The following is a 19,667-nucleotide window of genomic DNA, read 5'->3' as shown; positions in this document are numbered from 1 at the left end:
CCATCATGCCCAAGGCTTACCATACATACCTGTGGGGGCAGAGTTATGAACTAGGTTAGCTTCAGTTGCTCTACGGTTAGGTTCAGCAATATTACGTTCCCAAATATTGAGGTCAGGAGGCTGCCTGAATATACTCAATCACCAGGCTTTTCCATCACTAGATTTTCTTTTCTTCCTTTATAGTACAGGCACATTTCTAGATGGCAATGCTGCTTCATCTAGCTCAAATTATAAGAGTGACTCAGGGAGCATGAGATATCATTTTCAAATATAAATTATCCGCCATAGAGTCCAGAATTAGCTGAAGATGTGTTTACACAAGGCCGGGTAGCTTTAGATAGCGTTTTTCTTATTTCATAAATGAAGTTATCATTTTAAAATGTAATTTTTATTTACATGAGTTATCTTTGACTATTATCAAAATTTGTGTTAACATCTGATACATGGAAGTGTGACAAATATGGAGAGAAAAAAAACTGAGAAATCAAGAAGGGGGCAAAACTGACAAGTTGTCCAAGATGGTCTGCCTCTAGCCTTAAGACAGTGGAGCACCTAGTGCCAGCATTAGGAAAATGGACAGCCATACAGAAATCTATAGATTAATTATCTAATTATTATGACAATCAAAAGATGAAATGTCTTTGGGGAATCTTTTCACTGGTTACATTCATTTTTCAGAACTTTCCTATTTTTGTATTTGAGGCATTGCAGAGGATGCGATAAGGAAATGAAAAGCTGTCTGTTAGATCAGGAATCAGCAGCCTAATGTTTAAGACGCATAACCATTAATCATGGTTGAGCTTTACTGTCTCACTACACTCAAAAGCAGAAGAAACACACAACAAAATACTTTTGGAAATCATGAAAAATCTAAATAGAAAAAAACTTTGGCACTGAAATGTTTTTATTTCATTATGCTCAAAATGAACCAAACTTACATCAGTAGAAAAAATATTAATATAAATTCTTAAAAAGTGAAAGCTGAAATAAATAACTTAATAAATAAATGAATAAATAAATATTATAAACGCAATACATATCAAGTAGATTTCCCAGCAGGTATTGAGTCTTGAGTTCACAGATGTTCAAATAAAACTGTGTTAGATGTTTGGCAGGTGGTCTGCCTGTGCGGGTGCCTATATAAATGTATGCATCTATACCTGCATGTCTGCATGATGTCTGCCCTTGTTAAAATAAATATCTTTATACTGTGTGTGCACGTGTGTGTGTGTGTGTGTGTAGGTGTAGTTATGTAGGTGTGCGTGTGTGTGTGTGTGTGTGTGTGTGTGTGTGTGTGTGTGTGTGTGTGTGTGTGTGTGTGTGTGTGTGTGTGTGTGTGTGTGTGTGTTTAATGCATCAGTGCGTTTCTGGCAGCAGTCACAGTGTTCTTCATCAGCATGGCGACCGTCATTGGACCCACCCCTCCGGGGACAGGTGTGATGAAACCTGCTCTCTCCTTCACTCCTACAACATGCCACAACAATTGACTTGGAGACAGTTTCCCAAGAAAAATAAAGTCGACAGACAGGTATACATTGTTTTCAGAATGTCAGCAGTGTAGAAGAAACTGTGACACAGTTAACTTCTTTTTCATTTACCCTCAAAGTCCACATCACCAATGAGCCGAAGTTTTCCTGTGTTTGGATCCTTGATGCGATTTATACCCACATCAATGACTGCTGCACCTTCTTTCACCATATCTGCTGTGATCAGCTCAGGAACACCTACGTAAAGAAACCAAGGTCATGGTGACAAACGAGAACTGCTTTGAAACTTTTTTTTTAAATGCTTTAAAATGGTTTTTTAAATCCTATTCTTGTGTTAGGGGAAGTACTGAAATCGATAACAGGTCAATTATTCATGAAATTTAAAAAAATCTTTGGAATTACAGTTGATTGTTCTTTTGTCGGATTAACCATGGACATTAAAACTGAATTAAAACACAAATATTCAAATAATCATCACATCATATTTGATAACAATCAATTTGAACTCCTCACACATTTATTATTCTTAATTAATAATGGGCTCAAAATTCCGTTGAATAACAATTAAATAACAGGTTTATCTAGCTAAACTAGAACTGCTCACATAAAGCCAGCATAAAACTTCCATGACAGGGTAAAACAAAACTAAATGCCAAGCCTATTAACTGCAATTACTACAGATTACACAACCAGTTAATCCCTCAGCATACATTTTGCTTTTAACACAACCAAAAGGCACAAAGACAGCTGAAAGAAATGATGTATATGCAGTTAGTTCTTCAAAATCAAAACCAAACAGTTGCAGCATGAAAAGAAATTGAGGTGTGACTCATCAGGAAAAAGCCCATTTATGACAAACAGAGTAAGACATGGCACCCATCGCTGCATTGCGTTAATAAAGAATCTTTCATCTAATATTACAGCCCTGTATTGATTAATGGCTGCACGTTCCAGCACGCAAAAAAAAAAAAAAAACCACTACGGAAATGTCGCCTTTTATTATTTTGATTCCAAGAAGCTCGCTTCAAGTAAGGGCTGGTGAGCACTTTTCACAACCTCTCCTCCTTTTTGCAATATCAGCCAACATAAATCCACGTACACCTGTTCCAACACATGAAAAGTAATCTGAAACTGACGGAAAGGAATGCACACTGGAGGGTAGAACCTCTTTAGTAATGCCATATAACTGGCATTGCTTTTCTTAATGTAGGGTTTTCTATCCATAAAACTAGGGTTAACAAGATAATTCACAAAAATATGGATGTTTGCTCTCAATATATTTTAAACTCTTCTTTTAAAATGAGTTAATCCAGTTTCTCTAAAGCAAAAACAAATGATATCCCTAGTCCAGTATAATAATGACTGCATACAAACAAGTAGCCTATTACAGATTAGGTATAGTAAGTAAAAGCCAATGTACAGTATGTGAAAAGGAAAGTTTTCATTGAACTCTCTGCAGTTCTGTGATTACACCTCATGATTCAGTAGCTCGTAGAACTACAATCAGCAGCAGTAGCTTGAAGTCATTATTTCTGAATGACTCTCAGTCTCTCACATTGTTGTGTCAGAATTTTGTCCCACTCTTATGTACAACATTGCTTTAGTTGATAAATGGACTGATTTTTATATAGCACTTTTCTACTCTCCCTGATTACTCAAAGCACTCTTTACAACAAGCCACATTCACCCATTCATAAAGGCAATGTCTTCTATGCTTTGAAGTGCTTTCTAACTACTATTCACACACATTCATACTCTGATGAGCAGATACTACTACAAGGATATTTTGGCATGCAGACCAGGGGTTGAACTACCAACCTTCCAATCAGTTGATGGCCTGCTCTACCTCCTGAGCTACAGCCACCCCAGCCTTTAGTTAACTGAGGTTTGTGGGTATTAATTTACGCTTAGCTCTCTTAAGGTCCTGCCACAGCCTTTCAATCAGGTTGAGCTCTGCACTTTGCCTGGGACTTTGCAACACCTTGATTATTTTCATTTTCAGTCAGTAGATATGCTGCTGTGCTTGGGATCACTGTCTTATTGTAATACTCAGTTTGGGCAAAGCTTTAGCTGTCAGCCAGATGGTTTCATACACCCTAGAATACTTTAGTATAGAAAGTTCACGGTCATCTCAAGGACTATAATGTGCCCAGGTCATTTTGCTGCGAAACAAACCAAAATCATCAGACCTCTACCTGATACGAGGTGTTGTGCTGATTAGGTTTTCTTTAAATTGTCTGCTGTGGATTATCTCCAAACATCTCCAGTTTAGTCTCATCTGTCCAAAGGACATTGTTCCAGAAACCTTTTGGTTTGTTCGGATTCAGCTTTGCAAACCTAAGCTGTGCTGCCATGTTCATTTCAGGGAGAAGAGCCTTCCTACTGGCAACCCTTCCAAACAAACCATGCTTGTTCAGTCTTTTTCTAATTGTACAACAATGACATTTGACATGCTAACTGAGACCTGCAGAGTCTGAGGTGTAGCTCTGTAGTGTTTTGCAGTTTCTTTTGTGCGTGGTCTGAACTTGGGGTGAATTTACTGGGACATGCACTCCTGTGACGATTGCGGCACTGTTATTACACCCATCAATTCTGCTTTTACAGAGCTGATCACACTTGATGATGAGCAAGTGATTAGTACTAATTCCTGTGGAAGCACTAAGGGCGTACTTAGTTTCTCACAGGATTGCAAATCCTATAAATCTTTAATTTTCACATGACTGTAGATACATTTCTTTGCAGTACACGCTGAACAATTTTTAGTGGGCAAAATAACGAATAGCACAACTTGAATAATGAGTGAAAATGTACTAATTGTTTGAGGAAAATCAGGTGATCCCAAGTTCCTAGTTTTGACTCTTGTTTGGACAAAAATGATATCACTGATGTCAATTTTTCAAAAACAGTGACATTATTCAACCAAAACACTGACTGAGAAAAGCCTTGGCAGATTAGCAAATTATGACAGTGATGGTTGGTTGTAACCGTACAGCCAGTTGATGTGATGTTAACTCCTATGAATCATTTTGCAATACTTAATACAGTTAGTATGACAACTCACACCAGAAACTGTTGATTTATTACAGCAGCAGCTCATAAACATTACGCTGGAGCCTACAGCTAGACGCTGGTGATGAAATAACAGCCAGTGATGCATGGCAGCAGTGTCAGTGACACAACACAGGGTAACACTGGAAATTTTTCAGCTTAAATTGACTGAAGTAAATGGCGACAAATGACGTAACGAAAGTGAGGGTTGTCATGAATGCCAGATGCAGGACAACCCAAACCGCCTGCCTGAACTAGTTTGCACGTGTCACTCCATTAATTTGAAAGACGTTTTGTTCAGTATGACATATGTCACTTCGGTAGTTCTTTAGTTGTGGAAAAAACTGACAGATATGTTTTACTGTTGTCCTGATATGTTTACCTGCAGCTGCAATAATGATGTCAGCCAGGCAGGTTAGCTCTTTGAGCCTTTCCTTTGGAGTACATCTGTGGGTAATGGTCACTGTGGCATCACCTAAGAGGAAAAAGGACACGTTGTGGTTAATCCACCACTTCTTGGTTTACACTTCTTGGTCTCGGAGATATCTATCACCTACATCACCTGCTACATACAATGTATATGAATAAAATGCCACATCAGGGTTTTAAAAATATGTATAAAAACTTACTTAGCCAAAACATGGCAAATTAACCATGGAAGGACATCTTTCAATACTTCTAAAAATGCTGATAGTAAAGGTTATCCTGTCAATGACATTCCTTTAAACTGTTCTAAGGCTGGTGTCTCTACATGCTCAAAGTGCCAGAAGCAAGATTTTTTTTACTCAATATGAATATTTCAAGTTATTACCCAGTCTATCATTCTTCAGGTATTGACAGGAGGTGCATTTTGGGGGGTATTAGTGCTAATGTTAATAATCAGCAAACAGTTAATGTGGCCAAAACCTAACCTTCAATTAATTAATTCAATTAAGGTTCCCCTGTGGGAATGAAGAATATTGATTCTGCTAAGCAGTGTTTTTATACATTTAAAGTGTAAATATTCTCTTATTTCTGCTTCATTACTGTGAGACCTGTTGTTCTCTCACAGCTTTACAAAAAAAAATGAGACAGTGGTGGGGGAAGGACACCCTAAGTCAGACATTACACAATGAGGAAATGCAGCATGCGTGATAGTAACTTTAATCTCCGTTTAGGTGTGTCAGAGCAACTTGCAAAGTCATAACTGTATTAGGACCAGTATTGTTGCTGTAATCCAAGGAGGTATTCTGCGAAGATAAGAACAAGAGGGAAGAAAAGGCAAGTCACAGCACATCAAACCTGCATATCGCATACCAGAAGAAATGTGTGTGAAGCTGTACAACTCGTGTTGTGGGAAATAAACCTATGGACAATGTGGTTATTCAACTTCCCTTTGGAATAAAAAAAAACACCACTTACTGGGGACTGAAGATTTTTAAAATAGGAAAGTTTGTTTTTAGCCTTATTGTATATTTGCTGTTCAATATCCAGTTACATAGCACACATTCAGTTGCCATTCTTTGCAAACTTAGTTTTCAAGAACTAGTTAGTCCACCTTAGTGTCACGTTCTGATAAAATGCATACACCTGACATAACCAGGTACAAAACTCATTTTACATCGCGGGCCACATATAGCCGACTTTGATCTTCAGTGTTTCGGCCCAGTGAAACTCCCCTTTCTGACAGTGTAAAGAAATTACATATTTAACTGTATTTCTACATGGTAAACAAAAAGCTGCTGAAAGAAATCTGACTTAAATTGTAAGAGATACGTTTTTAAAGTTACAGAAAAAGTTCTGGTACCTCACTGACCAGATTTAGTCTTTTTGAAGTCTTGTAATTTGATTCAGAAATTTCTTTTTTTTCTTTTTCATTTATCAGATATTCATTACTTCAAAAGTGAAATATATGAATCTTTTTTGTTATAATTTTATTGACTATGGTTTATAGCTCTTCAACATCAGAAATCCAGTATCTGACATTATCAGAATAGTTAGAACATTAAAATAAGATCATTAAAAAAACATTTTCAATACAAAAATGTCCAACCTCTGAAAAATCTGTACATTTATGCACTCAATATTTGGTTGGGAGTGTTTTACCACAACTTAAGGCATCCGTGTGGTATTATATGGAGACTATCAGTTTCTTTTTGTGCCGGATGTGTCTCTTCCTCCTTGTGACAATGCTTTAAAAGATTCTTTGTGTTTCAGGTAAGACAGGGAAACTCAAGTCATCCCACACTGTGCAAACGTTCCAATGGAATTCAAATACCTTAGATTCTGAGCCTCTCCATGCTTCTTTTTGACTCTTTGAAATAATTGATAAATTCCTGACATTACCTGAAGGTATGTGCATATACATTTTTGCACATTTATGCTTCTAGACACTGATTTTGAAGGACAAGTTTGGGGTCTCCGCTCTAATTCAGCCCAAAGGTCTTCTATCGGGTTGAGGTCTGGACTTTCTGAAGGCCATTCAAGTTCTTCCACATTGAACTTGCTCATCTATGTCTTTATGGACCTTGATTTGTGCACTGGTGCGCAGTTATGCTGGAACAGGAAAGAGCCATCCCCAAACTGTTCCCACAAAATGATAAAGCGTTTCACTGAAACTAAGTGGCCAAGCCCAACTCCTGAAAAACAATCCCACACCACAAAGCAGTCAGACAAGTACCGTTCTCCTCGCAACTCCAAAACCCAGACTCATTGATCGGATTGCCAAACAGAAACACAAGCGTAACTCGTAGAGACAGACAACCGTTCACATTCACACCTATGGGCAATTTAGATTCACCAGTTAACCAAACCCCACTGACCAATTGTCTTTGAACCATGGGAGGAAGCTGGAGTTTATGACATATGAGTAGTTATTGATACATTGATATTTGCTCTCTTCTCCTCTCCTCTCCTTAATATCGTCTTATGACCAAGAACTTTCTATTTCTTCTGTCCATGTCACGTGCCTCACAAATATGTATTAATCTTGATCTGGGTGTAAGGCTCAGAAGACCTGGAACTGGCTGCACCAGTTCATAAGTTCAATCTTAAAGATTGCCAAGTATCTGTAAGAACAAGTTCTTACAGATTATAAGTTCTCACTAACTATTTATACCATCCATCATCCAGGAATCACTGATGATTAATAAACTGACAAAACTTGGTAATAGATGACGCAGCTACCAATAGAATAAACAATACAGTTTTCTGTTATGGGCTTTACAATAATAACATAATGTAAAACTAAAAGATTTTCTACATAAGGATGACACAAAATACCTGAAATTAATTAGGATTATGCTTGTGTTTAACTAAATAAACAAATAGCATTGGTGCAGTTCCAAGTGATTCTAAAGGTAAAAGGTAAAGTTAAACAAATATGTACAGTTTCAAAAGATAACTCTTATTATCCTGTAAAACACCATTTCCATAAAGTTATACCTGCCTTTAAGTTTGTTTTTCCATAGTGCATTACTAAAACCCTGGCATAGATGTTTCCAAGCAACTCATTACAACTCATATGTTTTAACAATGCAACCAATTTCAGCTACAACGTCAGTAGTAGCCATTAAGAGCTTTTAAAGGACTCAAATTTCAAAATAGCGTGTGCTTTTACTGATTTCAAAAACTTAAAAATGGTTCTCAATTTGCAATATGTACCACACAACATAGTTTGGAAAGACATGGACTGGGTCTCAATCATTTACTTTCAGAAATTATATAGCATATTTCAGTCCCCTGACCTAATTTGATGTGGATGAATAAAGAACGTTTTATCCTTTTAGCGATGAGTTTAGGGACAACTGCAGTGTTTTGATCTCCTAATTTTTCTTTGGTATGTAGCTTTAAGTGAGTTATGTTCCCATTTGTGTTGTTCTGACCTGCAATAACACTTTACTTTGAAATGTTAAGCACATCTTGTTGCTTCATCTGAACATGCAATACCTTTCCAAATCCAATCCCTTCTTCCTGCACCCTTATAAGGTGCTGATCTGTCTTCCAGTGCCAAAAGTCTCACCCTGTGATTTTCCTTCACACTCCCAGATTTTTTTTTTCTTCCTCAGCAGGACATTCATCAGCAGTTTTTTTGTTTGATTAAAAAGGTGAGGAAACAATAAAGCTTTAATTTATTGCTCACATCCTGGCAAAAGCTCAAACATCAAACATCCTTCAGGGAAAGCCACAATGGTGAAACACCAATCCTACAAAGAGCAGCACGCCAATCTTATTACAATGTTGACTCACATTGCAGATAAAGCCACACAGACATCCAAACGCATTTTCTTACCCCCAGGACGCTCATGATGGCGATCAGTATGCAGCAACATTGCAATGGGCATTCCAACATTTTTGGAGCGACCAGCAACAAGGACATTCTTCCCCACAGTCTCAATACCTGCACAGAGAAATGATCAAATATGCTAGATTCACTGTACTGCTCAAGTGGAGAGAAACTGACTCTCCTTGAAGCTAAATTGTCAAGCAAAAACTATTGAAAAGTTAACATAGGTGTCATCAATTGGGCCAATATCACAATTTACTGATGAAATTTGTATTAAATACCAATTATGCTGCTAAACCTGATCTAAACCCTTCTTGTTTTCTATTTCTTTTTTATGTCATACCAAATTCTGTCCAATTTTTAAAAAGTCAACCTGAGCATGCTTGTTGTGTAGTGATAGTTTGAAATAACAGATCTAAGTATCAAAGCAGAAAGAGTATTTAATATTACAAAGTATATGTGAGAAAAAAAGATTTTTGCCCTTGTAGTCAAAAAAAAAAGCTGATAACCGGCTGCAGCTGGACTGGACACACCCAGGCCTGAAAACGCCCCATTCAATCATGGCTTAAAAACAATTTTCAGAAGTGTGAAGTTGCCTAAAAGGAATTACCAGCAGCACAATATGTGCTAACGACCAGAAATTTCAGACGTGATAAGGAAGAAGAATATTAAGCCAGATAAGTCTATAAAGTTTGAAATCCTTCCAGAGTTTCAAAATATGCAAAAGAGCACAACAATGAATCATCCTATGATGTCAAAAAAGTTACAAGAAAAAGATTCATGTGATTTTTTCCTTCCTTCCTTGGTCTTTGTGTCATCTAGTATCTTTTTCAGTAACTCCACAATCCAACAGATACTGGGCATAAATGACGTGCACAGAAGGCTGGCAAGTAAAAACACTACTAACTCCAGAGGAACCTCAAGGCTTCTCCAAATTTTGCGATAATGTATCTTGAAATCCCTAAAACCTTTCAGAGGAATATAAAAACTCAAGCTTTACATCTCTGATATTGTATGACTTGTTTCTGAAGGACTCTATGCAGTCCTGTGATAAACTAAATGCATCCCCACTGGTTTAATAGGAATTAAGAAGGTAAATAGCAAACAGGTACCTAATCAAATGCACTTCATCAACAAGTGTGATGACCTCTATAAAAGCAGAATTGAGGTGTATAATACCACATTATTCACAGGAGTGGATATCCCAGTAAATTCACCCCATAGTCAGACCATGCAGTGCTCAAAGAAACTGTAAAAACTCAAGACCTGCATTTCAGGCTCTACAGACTCTACAGACTTTAGTTACTGTGTTAAATGTTAAAGTTCATGACCTTTCAGTTAGCAAAAGACTGAACATAACTGGCTTGTCTGGAATGTTTATCAGGAGAAAGCCTCTTACTTGTCAACATACCACAAGATTTCTGGAATAATGGCAATTGGACAGATGAGTCCATAATGCACAATGCCACATTTAATGACAGCATAGAGTCCTGTGAAAACCTTATTTTTTTATGACTCTATGGATAACTATTTAACAGGAGCCATTACTTTTTAAACCGGTGATTTGGGGTACTGGATAATATTTTAGCTTCTATGAATACAGTAATTATTAAAAACTTGCGTCTGTTTTCGCTTGCATTGCCTTAGCTAGGTCGATAGAGCCAGCAGAAAGGTTTGTTACAAGGCTTAAAGAATTCAGTCACACTTCTCTCAGACCATTTTCACCTTTGAAACCAAAACCAAGCTCAAATAATTATATACACATAGCGCGTTGTGTGCCAGTTCATCAAAATTGTGTATTTCCATAACTTAGTGTTTGAAACATTCCAGTCATTCAGACAGACAAGTGAATTACGCCGAAACCTTCATCCTTTAACTCTCAATGTAATCTATAAAGAGATATCTGCTTCAGCACTATGTGGGATGGAGGATTCCAAAAGTTCTGTCACAGCTGATAAGCTGATTTCACGATGATATAAAACCCTTAAGCATTCCTACTACAACTGAACTAACCTCAAAGGCAGCCAAGGCTTAGCCGCACCTCCATCCCCCACTCCTTTTGTACGTTAACCAAGGGGTTTCTTGCCATTCTAGACACTGTTCTCACATCACAGTAAGAGTAGTTTTATTTTAAGAACTAACGTCCTACTATTTTATTCAAATAATGTTTTAATAACAATATCTGTTAAATATAAAGTTTTACACACATTACTTCAAATAACTTTCACACTTTTTCAGAAAACTCTGAAACATTATAGTTTTAATTCATGTTAAAACTAATGAAAGTCAAAGAACAGATGAAGTTTAGATTTAGATCGAAGAAAGGATATTAGGCGCCACCTAGTGGATCTGAGATGCATAGAAATGGACATATAATACCTACTTCTGCTATTGCTTCTAGAGTTAACTTTACATTCTTTGGAACTGAACATTCAGTTCAAATTTAGGGATCATGCCATCGTAGGTTCAAAAAACAGAGCAAAAGGCAAGGCCAAAAATAGCCATGATAAACGTTTATAGATATTAAGTTGAGTAAATGCTTTGGAGAATACTGGGAGGCATACCTGCTCTTTTGATGATCTCCCAGACAGCTGCAGGAGTGGCTGGCACCATGGATCTCTGGTCCAGGCACAGCTTACCGATGTTCACAATATGGAAGCCATCCACATCCTTCTCTGGAGCGATGGCGTTGCATACTGCTCTCTCATTTATGTGCTCTAAAATCAGAGGGAGCAGAACATAAGCTCAGGTACTGTATATCATGTGAAGAACTGTACAAAGAACTGAAACATAATAGACTCACAAGTGACTTTGTTAGGTACACCTGTTCAGCATTCAGATGATAAGGTCAGAACTCGACATGAGCCCCTGAGTATCAGCTGAGCATTGTTTAAACACTATATAGCCTACCTGGGTAGTCTGACCATCCCTTTATGACTACAGTGTACCCATCTTCTGATTGCTGCTTCCAGCAGGATTACGTGTCACGTCACAAAGTTCAAATAATCTCAAACTGGTTTCTTAAAAATGATAATGAGTTCACTGCAGTCATGTGGGCTCCACAGTCACCAGAAATCACTCCAATACATATTCTGTATGTATAAAATTTTATGCACACAACATCCATTAACTATGGAAGCAGAATCACCACAACTGTAAAGACCAGTTAACATGATGTCATGGAGGACACCTCTGGAGCAGTGGTGCCTTTGTTCACCTGGAAGTGGGAGCTGCACCAATAAGCCACTGACCCTCCAGTCACGGTTCATCTTGTCAATCAGCTCTAGCAGCTCCTCCTGAGACACTGTGCTGGGCCGCACCACTGTATCACTGGAAATACCTGGAGAACACATAAACACATATACCTAAACCATGAAGATGTAGTCATGTACTTTTGCATGATTATTTTAAATACACACTGTTTTATTTTTGATTATTTTAAATTTATGTTACTTTTGCTTAACCAAGTGTGTCTGAACATATGTATCTGTGTATGCATAAAATATGTGCTACTTTAGTTATATTTATTGTTTTTAGATATGCATGAAATACTTTATGAATACACGTTTAAGAATGCATGTGCTGCTCATATCTGACCCAGGATGCTGGCTGCGCGGGTCTTGTTCTTAACGTAGGTGTGACTGGCTGGGTCGTCACCCACTAAGACCACACCTAGGTGTGGTCTCATGTTGCCCTGAGCTACCAGCTCTTCCACATCACGCTGGATTTCTCTGTGGAGCTGACGAGCTAACTCTGTTCCGGAAATCACCACAGCGGCATGCCTGGAAAGATAAAGGGGAAACACATGAATTAATGCACTAATACACTGTGGAAAAGATGAAAGATGAATTTAACAGAGACAAATTCACTTTTCACTTTTCAAGCTGACCTGCAGTCAGCTGAGACTGAAGAACTCACTTGGATGAGTGACGAAACGTTTCTCCCACTGAAAACGCTACATCCAGATGACCAGAATCTACTTTTGGATATTGTTGGTTTTAAATTCGTATTACTGACAGCTATTAACCATGACCTGCCATTTTATACCCCTGTCGCCACAAAAGTGATAGGGACACCTGAATTCAGTGATTTGTCTAAGTGAGTGAATACTTCCGGTAACATAGCTTATAAGACCACAGCCGGTTTCTCTCCTGTAGCTAAGATGAGGAAACTGAGGCTGAAATTCAAACTGGCTCACCGAAATTGGACAACTGTAGATTGAAAACAGTCTTATTTGGATGGTAGGGTCAGAACCTGGCATAAACAACACTAAAGCATGCATCCATCCTGCCTCGTCTCAACAGTTCAGAATGCTTCCGGTGATGTAACGGTGTGAGGGATTCCTTGACAAACTTTGCCCTCTTAATACCAACTGAATATTCTTTAAACACCACAGCCAACCAGAGCATTGTTGCTGACTATGTACATCTGTAACTACCCTTTAATCATCTCAAACTGGTTTCTTGAACATGACAGTGAGTCAGTGCTCAGATAGCCAGATAGCCTCCACAGTCAGTGCTTTCAGTCCAATAATGCAACTTTGAGATGAGGAGTGTTGCATCATGGATGTGCAGCAACTCTGTGATGCTCTCCGGTCAATATGAAGCAAAATCTCTACTTATTGTTTTGAAACTTTTTTGAATCTGTGCCAGGAAGAATTTGAGTAGATCTGAAGGTAAAAAGAGGCTCATATTCACTAATAGCAAGATGTTCTCAAGTGTCCAGTGAGGATTTTATTAAGGCATCTGATTTAGGGACCACAATTTTATGTGTTCATAAATGTGCTATGAATATGCTAAATATAGTATAACCATAGGTGACAGCCCTCTCCATCAGCTACAGTCCTCATTACATAGAGCGCGTTGTGTTCAGCCGGCGAGGCTGTGAGCCGGTTATGTAACTCTGTCACGTCTTTTGAAAAAATAGTCCCTTTAAATATGGTTGCAATTTGTACTGTAATCTACACTCGCAGGTTTCGTGAACGGCGAAACAGGCTGTCAATCACCACCCACCGACATGTGACGCTGCGCACGCCTCCGCCGGACCTGAAGCGTCGCTCAGCCCTGCGCAAAGTGATGCCGTATAATAAAAGAAAAACCAGCATTGTTTTAGACGTGCTGCATTTTACCTCGTCGCAGACTCGTGTAGATGTCTCTTTTGACTCTCGCATTTTCTGTGCATCCGCAGTTTGGCCCGGCAGCAGTGATGGTGTAACGTTAACGGGCTACAAATCCTGAAGGAGGAGCGTAGCGGTGAAACAGAGGCCGCCATGTTTGTGTGTGTGTGTGTGTGTGTGTGTGTGTGTGTGTGTGTGTGTGTGTGTGTGTGTGTGTGTGTGTTGTAGAGTGTGTGTGTGCGAGAGGGGGCAGGGAAGCGTGTAGACGATGATGAATGATACTCTGCATTACACACTACACATCTTTTGGCTTATGAGGAAGAGCTGGCCTCCTTTGTTGTGTGCACTGCCTGGGAGTGCATTCATGAAATGAGCTGCAACTGTAATGGCAAACACGGCCCATATGTGAGCAGGGAGGCCAGAGCCCAATAAACTAGATGAGGGTCAAAGAGTGTGGTTGTGCCATAATGGAGTGGTGTGTGTAGTCTGAAATTTTGATAAATGTTTGGCTAAAAGCTCACAAAAGTTATACAGGTTAGAGTTTAAGTATAGGGAAAACAAATATGCTGTAATTTATCTGATTGTAATAAGCACATATGAGCTAAAGTATGTATAGTCTCAAGCCATAGTCTTTGTACACTCCTATATTCCATCCATCCATTATCTTCCACTTATACAGTTCAGGGTCACAGGGGCCTAAAGCCTATCCCAGCTGTCCTGGAGCCCAGTCTGCCACAGGATTAACACACAGACCCTAACACATATATTTTAGAATCAGCAATTAACTTAACCCCACTAACTGAATGTTTTGGACTGTGGGAGGAAGCTGGAGTGAACTCATGCTGCCAGGGGGAGAACTTGTAAACTCCACACAGAGAGGCCCCTTCCACATGGCAGATTTGAACCGAGGACCTCGTTCCTGTGAGGCAGCAGTGATAGCAACAGTGCTAACCACCTTTAGCATTGATCCCTTTATGTAGAGCTTTAACAGATCAAACTCTGGTAATCATCTTCCACACTATCAATCAGCACATCTCTTTTTCGACCACATGCTTCTAGAGAGAGTCAGGTGTTCACAATTGTTCAGTTAAAGTGAATCATTGTCTCAACATGTAGGACAGGGATAAAAGGATTTTCTGCATGGACATTCAAAGCATGAAACAATATGAGTAAAAGGACACCCCTTTTTTGTTTTGTTTTGGGGGGGGGGGGGGGGGGGGTTCATCTTGGCTCTTAGGTGAAGTGATCCATACCAATCTCATGTCTGTATGGTAAATATTAAGCTACCATCAACACCTGAGTAGCTTAACTTAACACAAAGACTGGAAATGATGGAAAAGCTGGTCTTTTGTCTGTCCTGAACCTGCACAGGCACAGAGAGAGCATGAAAACTCCACATAGAAAGACCTCAGCCATCAAGTGGATACGAACGTACGACTTTCCTGCTGTGAGACATCATTTAATTGTGGGTGGCTATAGCTCAGGCAGTAGAGCAGGTCATCTACTGATCGGTGGTTTGACTCCTGGCTTCCCTTAGTCTGCATGCCAAATATCCTTGGGTAAGATACTAACCCCAAATTGCTCTCCAATGCATCCATCGGAGTATGAATGTGTGTGTGAATGTTAGTTAGAAAGCACTAAGAAAATGTGCTTGGGTGAATGCACAAGTTGTGTAAAGTGCTTTGAGTGCTCAGAAGAGTAGAAAAGCGCTATGTAAGAAAAAGTCCATTTACCATAATTATAAAATCATTGTAGTGCCTCTACATTCCCAGAATAGATAAAATCTCTATTTCGTACATCCTTGTCAAAAGAAAGCTGTGTGGTTCCACGGGTACTGTACACATACAGCTATGAAGATAGTGCAATAAAGGAAATGATGACCAAAAAAGAAAAGCAGCCATTGTTAGTCTTGATGCATGCTGAATCATCCCAGGTAAGGAAATCCCAAAAAGCTGATTGTGTTCATTTGGACACAACATAGCCAACTGAATCAATTTCTTCAAACAGCCATCCTCAGTGAAATATGTCCTGTTTTTCCACTAGATGGCAGCAAATATCTGCTATATTAATCTATCTCTTTGTTAAATTAAAATAGCTAAAAATGTAAGAATTAAATTGTCCAATGTGTGTGCAGTACCTGACAGTATGGACATCTAGAACTGATGATAGGTGTCTAGAGTCCATAGTAGTCAAGAAGAAAGCCTTACTGTCTGCTCTTAATCATACATGTTCCCCAGAGAGGACGCTAAGATAAAGGTGCTCATTGTACAGTGTTTGCACATAGCTTCAGCACTAAGGGTTTTCCCATCCCCCGTCATGCTTTATGCTACTGTTTACTTTTTTGCAGTATTTATTCAAGACCATAATTGTCAACTGTCCTAAAGCACATGTTGGTTTTGCAACTTAAACAGCAGAGAAGTGGACGTTTAGCATATGTCAGCGTTTCACATCCATCCATCCATTTTCTTGCGCTTATTCAATTCAGGGTCATGGTGGGGCTGGAGCCTATCCCAGCTGTCCAGCTGTCATATGCGGGGGAGGGGAATACACCCTGGATGGCACAGCAGTTTACTCACATTTTAATTAACCCAACCTACATGTAACCTACACATATGTCTGAACTGTGGGGGAAAGATGGAGTATACAGAGACAATGTAAACAAGAGAGGCAGATTAAAACCTAGGGCCTCCTTGCTGTGATGTGACAGTACTAATTTCCATGACATTTTGCCTTTGTGGAAGAAAAATTACAAATAAAATTACATATAAAAATATATATTCAGTATAACTTTTGACCTTAAATGACCAAATTGGAGTATGGTGGTGGTCTCATGTCAATTATCCTCATCAAACACACCACAGTGAGAGCAGCTACATTATATACCTTCCTTGCTGCAGGATTGAGACACCACTTCAGCGTTACCATGACCATAAATACATAAAACTTCCTGCATACAAAAATACAACACAAAGAATAAATATTTACATACATGTATGATGGATTTGTGCAAATATTTAACATATAATATTCCAGTGATTTTTCATTCAGAACTGTGCTCTTTAGCCCAACATTAGGTGATCAATTTTCCAGTCTATAGTCTTGATGCTACTCTTATTTAACATCTTTATATTGGTATTATGTCAGAGGTAACTTTATTATTTTGTTGTGCCGTTTACTCAGACACACAAAAAAAATTATAATATTTCCAGTGTGTGACCTGACAAGCTAACATGAGTGATTACACAAGAGATATACAACACTATGGTAACCATTCAAATAAATGTAGTTCATTTTAGTGCGCATACTACAAATGGATTCAAGCATGTTGGTACTATAATTTAATTTTTTTTAAAAAGTAACCAAAAGATAGCTTATAACAAAAGATAGCTGTATGTATAACGTGCAGTCTTGAGTCACACTGATCAGTATGGCTGTTAATATTACAAAACCAGGTTGTTTATTTGGAGAAAATATGAATATTACACAACGCATGACGCATTTTTAGCGTAAAGGTTTGTGTGAGTGGTGGGAATGAATTCAGACAATGTGGTAAACACCACACCCAACCAAGCCTGCCTGGACATGAGACTTGTGAGAATGTGCACAATATCCAGTGTGACAAACGCTAAGCTGTGGTTTACTCGCTGGCTTTTACGTACATGATCTGTTTGCAAATCCTGAAGTTTCTTGCTTAACTCAGAATACTGTACCATAAATCAACAATGTTCTATTATATTCTTTTTACTGCAATAACTGAGATTGTTTGGTTGTCAACCAAATATAACTTAAACAGAAAGGTTCAATTATCCCATTACTCTGATGTAGACATTATATTTGATATGTGACTGTTAAAAAACAGACAGCACAGCTGACGCACAAGAGGATGACTGCTTTTTATTAGGATGACAAGTTGTGGCGCGAACCCAAATGAAGAAAATAACCCCAACATTAAAGTTGCTTTGTTCAAAGGCTCAAGACATGGGTATCATTCACTGGGATGACTCGTGTTAAACACAACTTAATCCAATGCATAAAAGAAGTACGAACTCCATTTTAAAAGATAAAATATATTTTAATTGCCCCTAAGCTGGGAAATTGCTAGAGCTAGAGTATCCAGAAGAAGCCCACTCAGACACAGGGAGAGCATGCAGACTCCACACATAAAGGCCCCTGTCTGGAGTCAAACACATGAGCTTTTTGTTGCAAGGTGACACTGCAAACCACAGTACCACTATATAATAGGGATGCTAGGGATAATAACAAAAATGTTTAAAATTTCACAGTAAAACGTTGGTGAGACATGAGATAACTTGCTTTATCCTATAAAGCACCATCCAGTGCTGTGACCTTTTCATCACATTGACCACAATATTTCATTTATGACAACTGTAATCTGTCTAATCTGATCTAATCTCTATCTTGTGTTGAGTATTATAGTCTATATTGGCAGTAATAAATGGGTGTATGCTAATGTTTAATAATAGGCATTAAAAAAAAAGTGTTATCATTTCCGTGAAGCTGCCCTGAGACCTTATATAATTCAAAGGATGAAAACAGGAAAAGCCCATTTTGTTGTGTCCTTAGGAGTATCTATGGGGGGGATCTGGCCAGTAAGCTTTGGTTTTGTCTGTCAGGCTGTGGTGTTGTGTAGGTTGTCATAGTTAATATGGGGTTAAGCTGAGATGGGTGGAATAATAACGCTGGCGTAACAAGGTGTGGGTGAAAATGAAGAGAAGGTAGAGTCAGTTGTCCCTTCCCAACAGAGGTTGAATGAAGCAGAAGCATGTTTCAGCAAGAGCCAGCGTTTGTATAAATGAAAAGAGAAATTATTTCTCAGATTATGCACACCGCTACTCAGACATCATGGCTACAGGGATTTTGGAAACTCAGAGTGGGATTTTATAAAACTTTGAAGGCACTCTTCAAAGGTATAAACTGGGAAGGTGTGGTGCAAGAGATCACATTGGGAGGAGTTTTTTTTTTCCAATTTTTCTAAATATTCAATATATCCATGTGTCGAAGAAATCCCTGAATTGAGGTTTAATTACCCTCCAAACGACCCCCTCCCCCCCTCTCTCTCTTCCACCCACTGTTGTTGACTGGCTCGGCCGGTTATGTAACACATTTATGCCTTGCGCACGTGGCTACAGTCATTATAAATGACAATATGTGGACGGATTAAACATTACCATCCACCCCTGAAACCAAACAGCCCGCATTTCACCTCTAAGGCACAGGATAAGAGTGAGGTCAATGAAAGCTGTGGCCAATTAATCGATTTTCTACCGAGGTGCTCGCACTCATCCGTCCAGTCCCGACCATAAAAACCAATCCAGGGATTGAACAGGACAGTGTGTTTGCTCTTAACTCGATCTGAGGGTACACTCAGTTCAGCGTGACCGGTTATTGGTTGTGTCATCCTTACCAGGAAAAATGCACTGAACGGGCATTATTCGATGGGCCTCCTGGCATTTATCTCAAGAGGGCAGTGAGCAAACACTGATTTAAAGCAAAGTTCATACACTCGTTGAAAATGTTAATAAAAAATAAAATAAAAAATGAATGCGATTGGATGATCACTCGGATATCTTCTGAATAAAAAAAACATTTTAAACCACATTTAGAGATGTAAATTATGCGCATATTAATCGTATTGTTGTAATTCCCCCCTCTCACCCCTCATATGGTACCACCACTAGACTGACCACCACTCTCTCTCTCCCTTTCCTTCTCTGTCTCACGTTATTCCCCC

The 19,667-nt window shown here is 38.8% G+C and overlaps 1 protein-coding gene across 1 annotated transcript; it reads right to left on the bottom strand.

Annotated features, from left to right (window-relative positions):
• Positions 1–886: 886 nt before the first annotated feature.
• Positions 887–14,100, bottom strand: mthfd2l (methylenetetrahydrofolate dehydrogenase (NADP+ dependent) 2 like). Its single transcript, XM_063489712.1, has 8 exons — positions 13,928–14,100; positions 12,397–12,581; positions 12,017–12,139; positions 11,364–11,516; positions 8,806–8,913; positions 4,918–5,010; positions 1,599–1,724; positions 887–1,464 (listed from the first exon to the last, which is right to left on the bottom strand). The coding sequence occupies exons 1-8, from the start codon at positions 14,068–14,070 to the stop codon at positions 1,349–1,351; spliced, it is 1,047 nt and encodes a 348-aa protein (XP_063345782.1). The 5' UTR covers positions 14,071–14,100; the 3' UTR covers positions 887–1,348.
• Positions 14,101–19,667: the final 5,567 nt, after the last annotated feature.

The sequence above is a fragment of the Pelmatolapia mariae genome, linkage group LG12, assembly GCF_036321145.2.
Source record: "Pelmatolapia mariae isolate MD_Pm_ZW linkage group LG12, Pm_UMD_F_2, whole genome shotgun sequence".
Lineage (NCBI taxonomy): Eukaryota > Metazoa > Chordata > Actinopteri > Cichliformes > Cichlidae > Pelmatolapia > Pelmatolapia mariae.
This window is presented reverse-complemented; position numbering and strand designations above follow the sequence as displayed.

What these genes read in the sequence shown, in the direction of transcription:
- mthfd2l (XM_063489712.1), bottom strand. Translation starts at nt 14,070, where the DNA reads ATGGCGGCCTCTGTTTCACCGCTACGCTCCTCCTTCAGGATTTGTAGC. An exon ending in GGTGCAGCTCCCACTTCCAG is followed by an intron (nt 11,517 to 12,016) that starts GTGAACAAAGGC and finishes CTCTGATTTTAG; the next exon opens with AGCACATAAATGAGAGAGCA. An exon ending in CATCATTATTGCAGCTGCAG is followed by an intron (nt 1,725 to 4,917) that starts GTAAACATATCA and finishes TTCTTTACGTAG; the next exon opens with GTGTTCCTGAGCTGATCACA.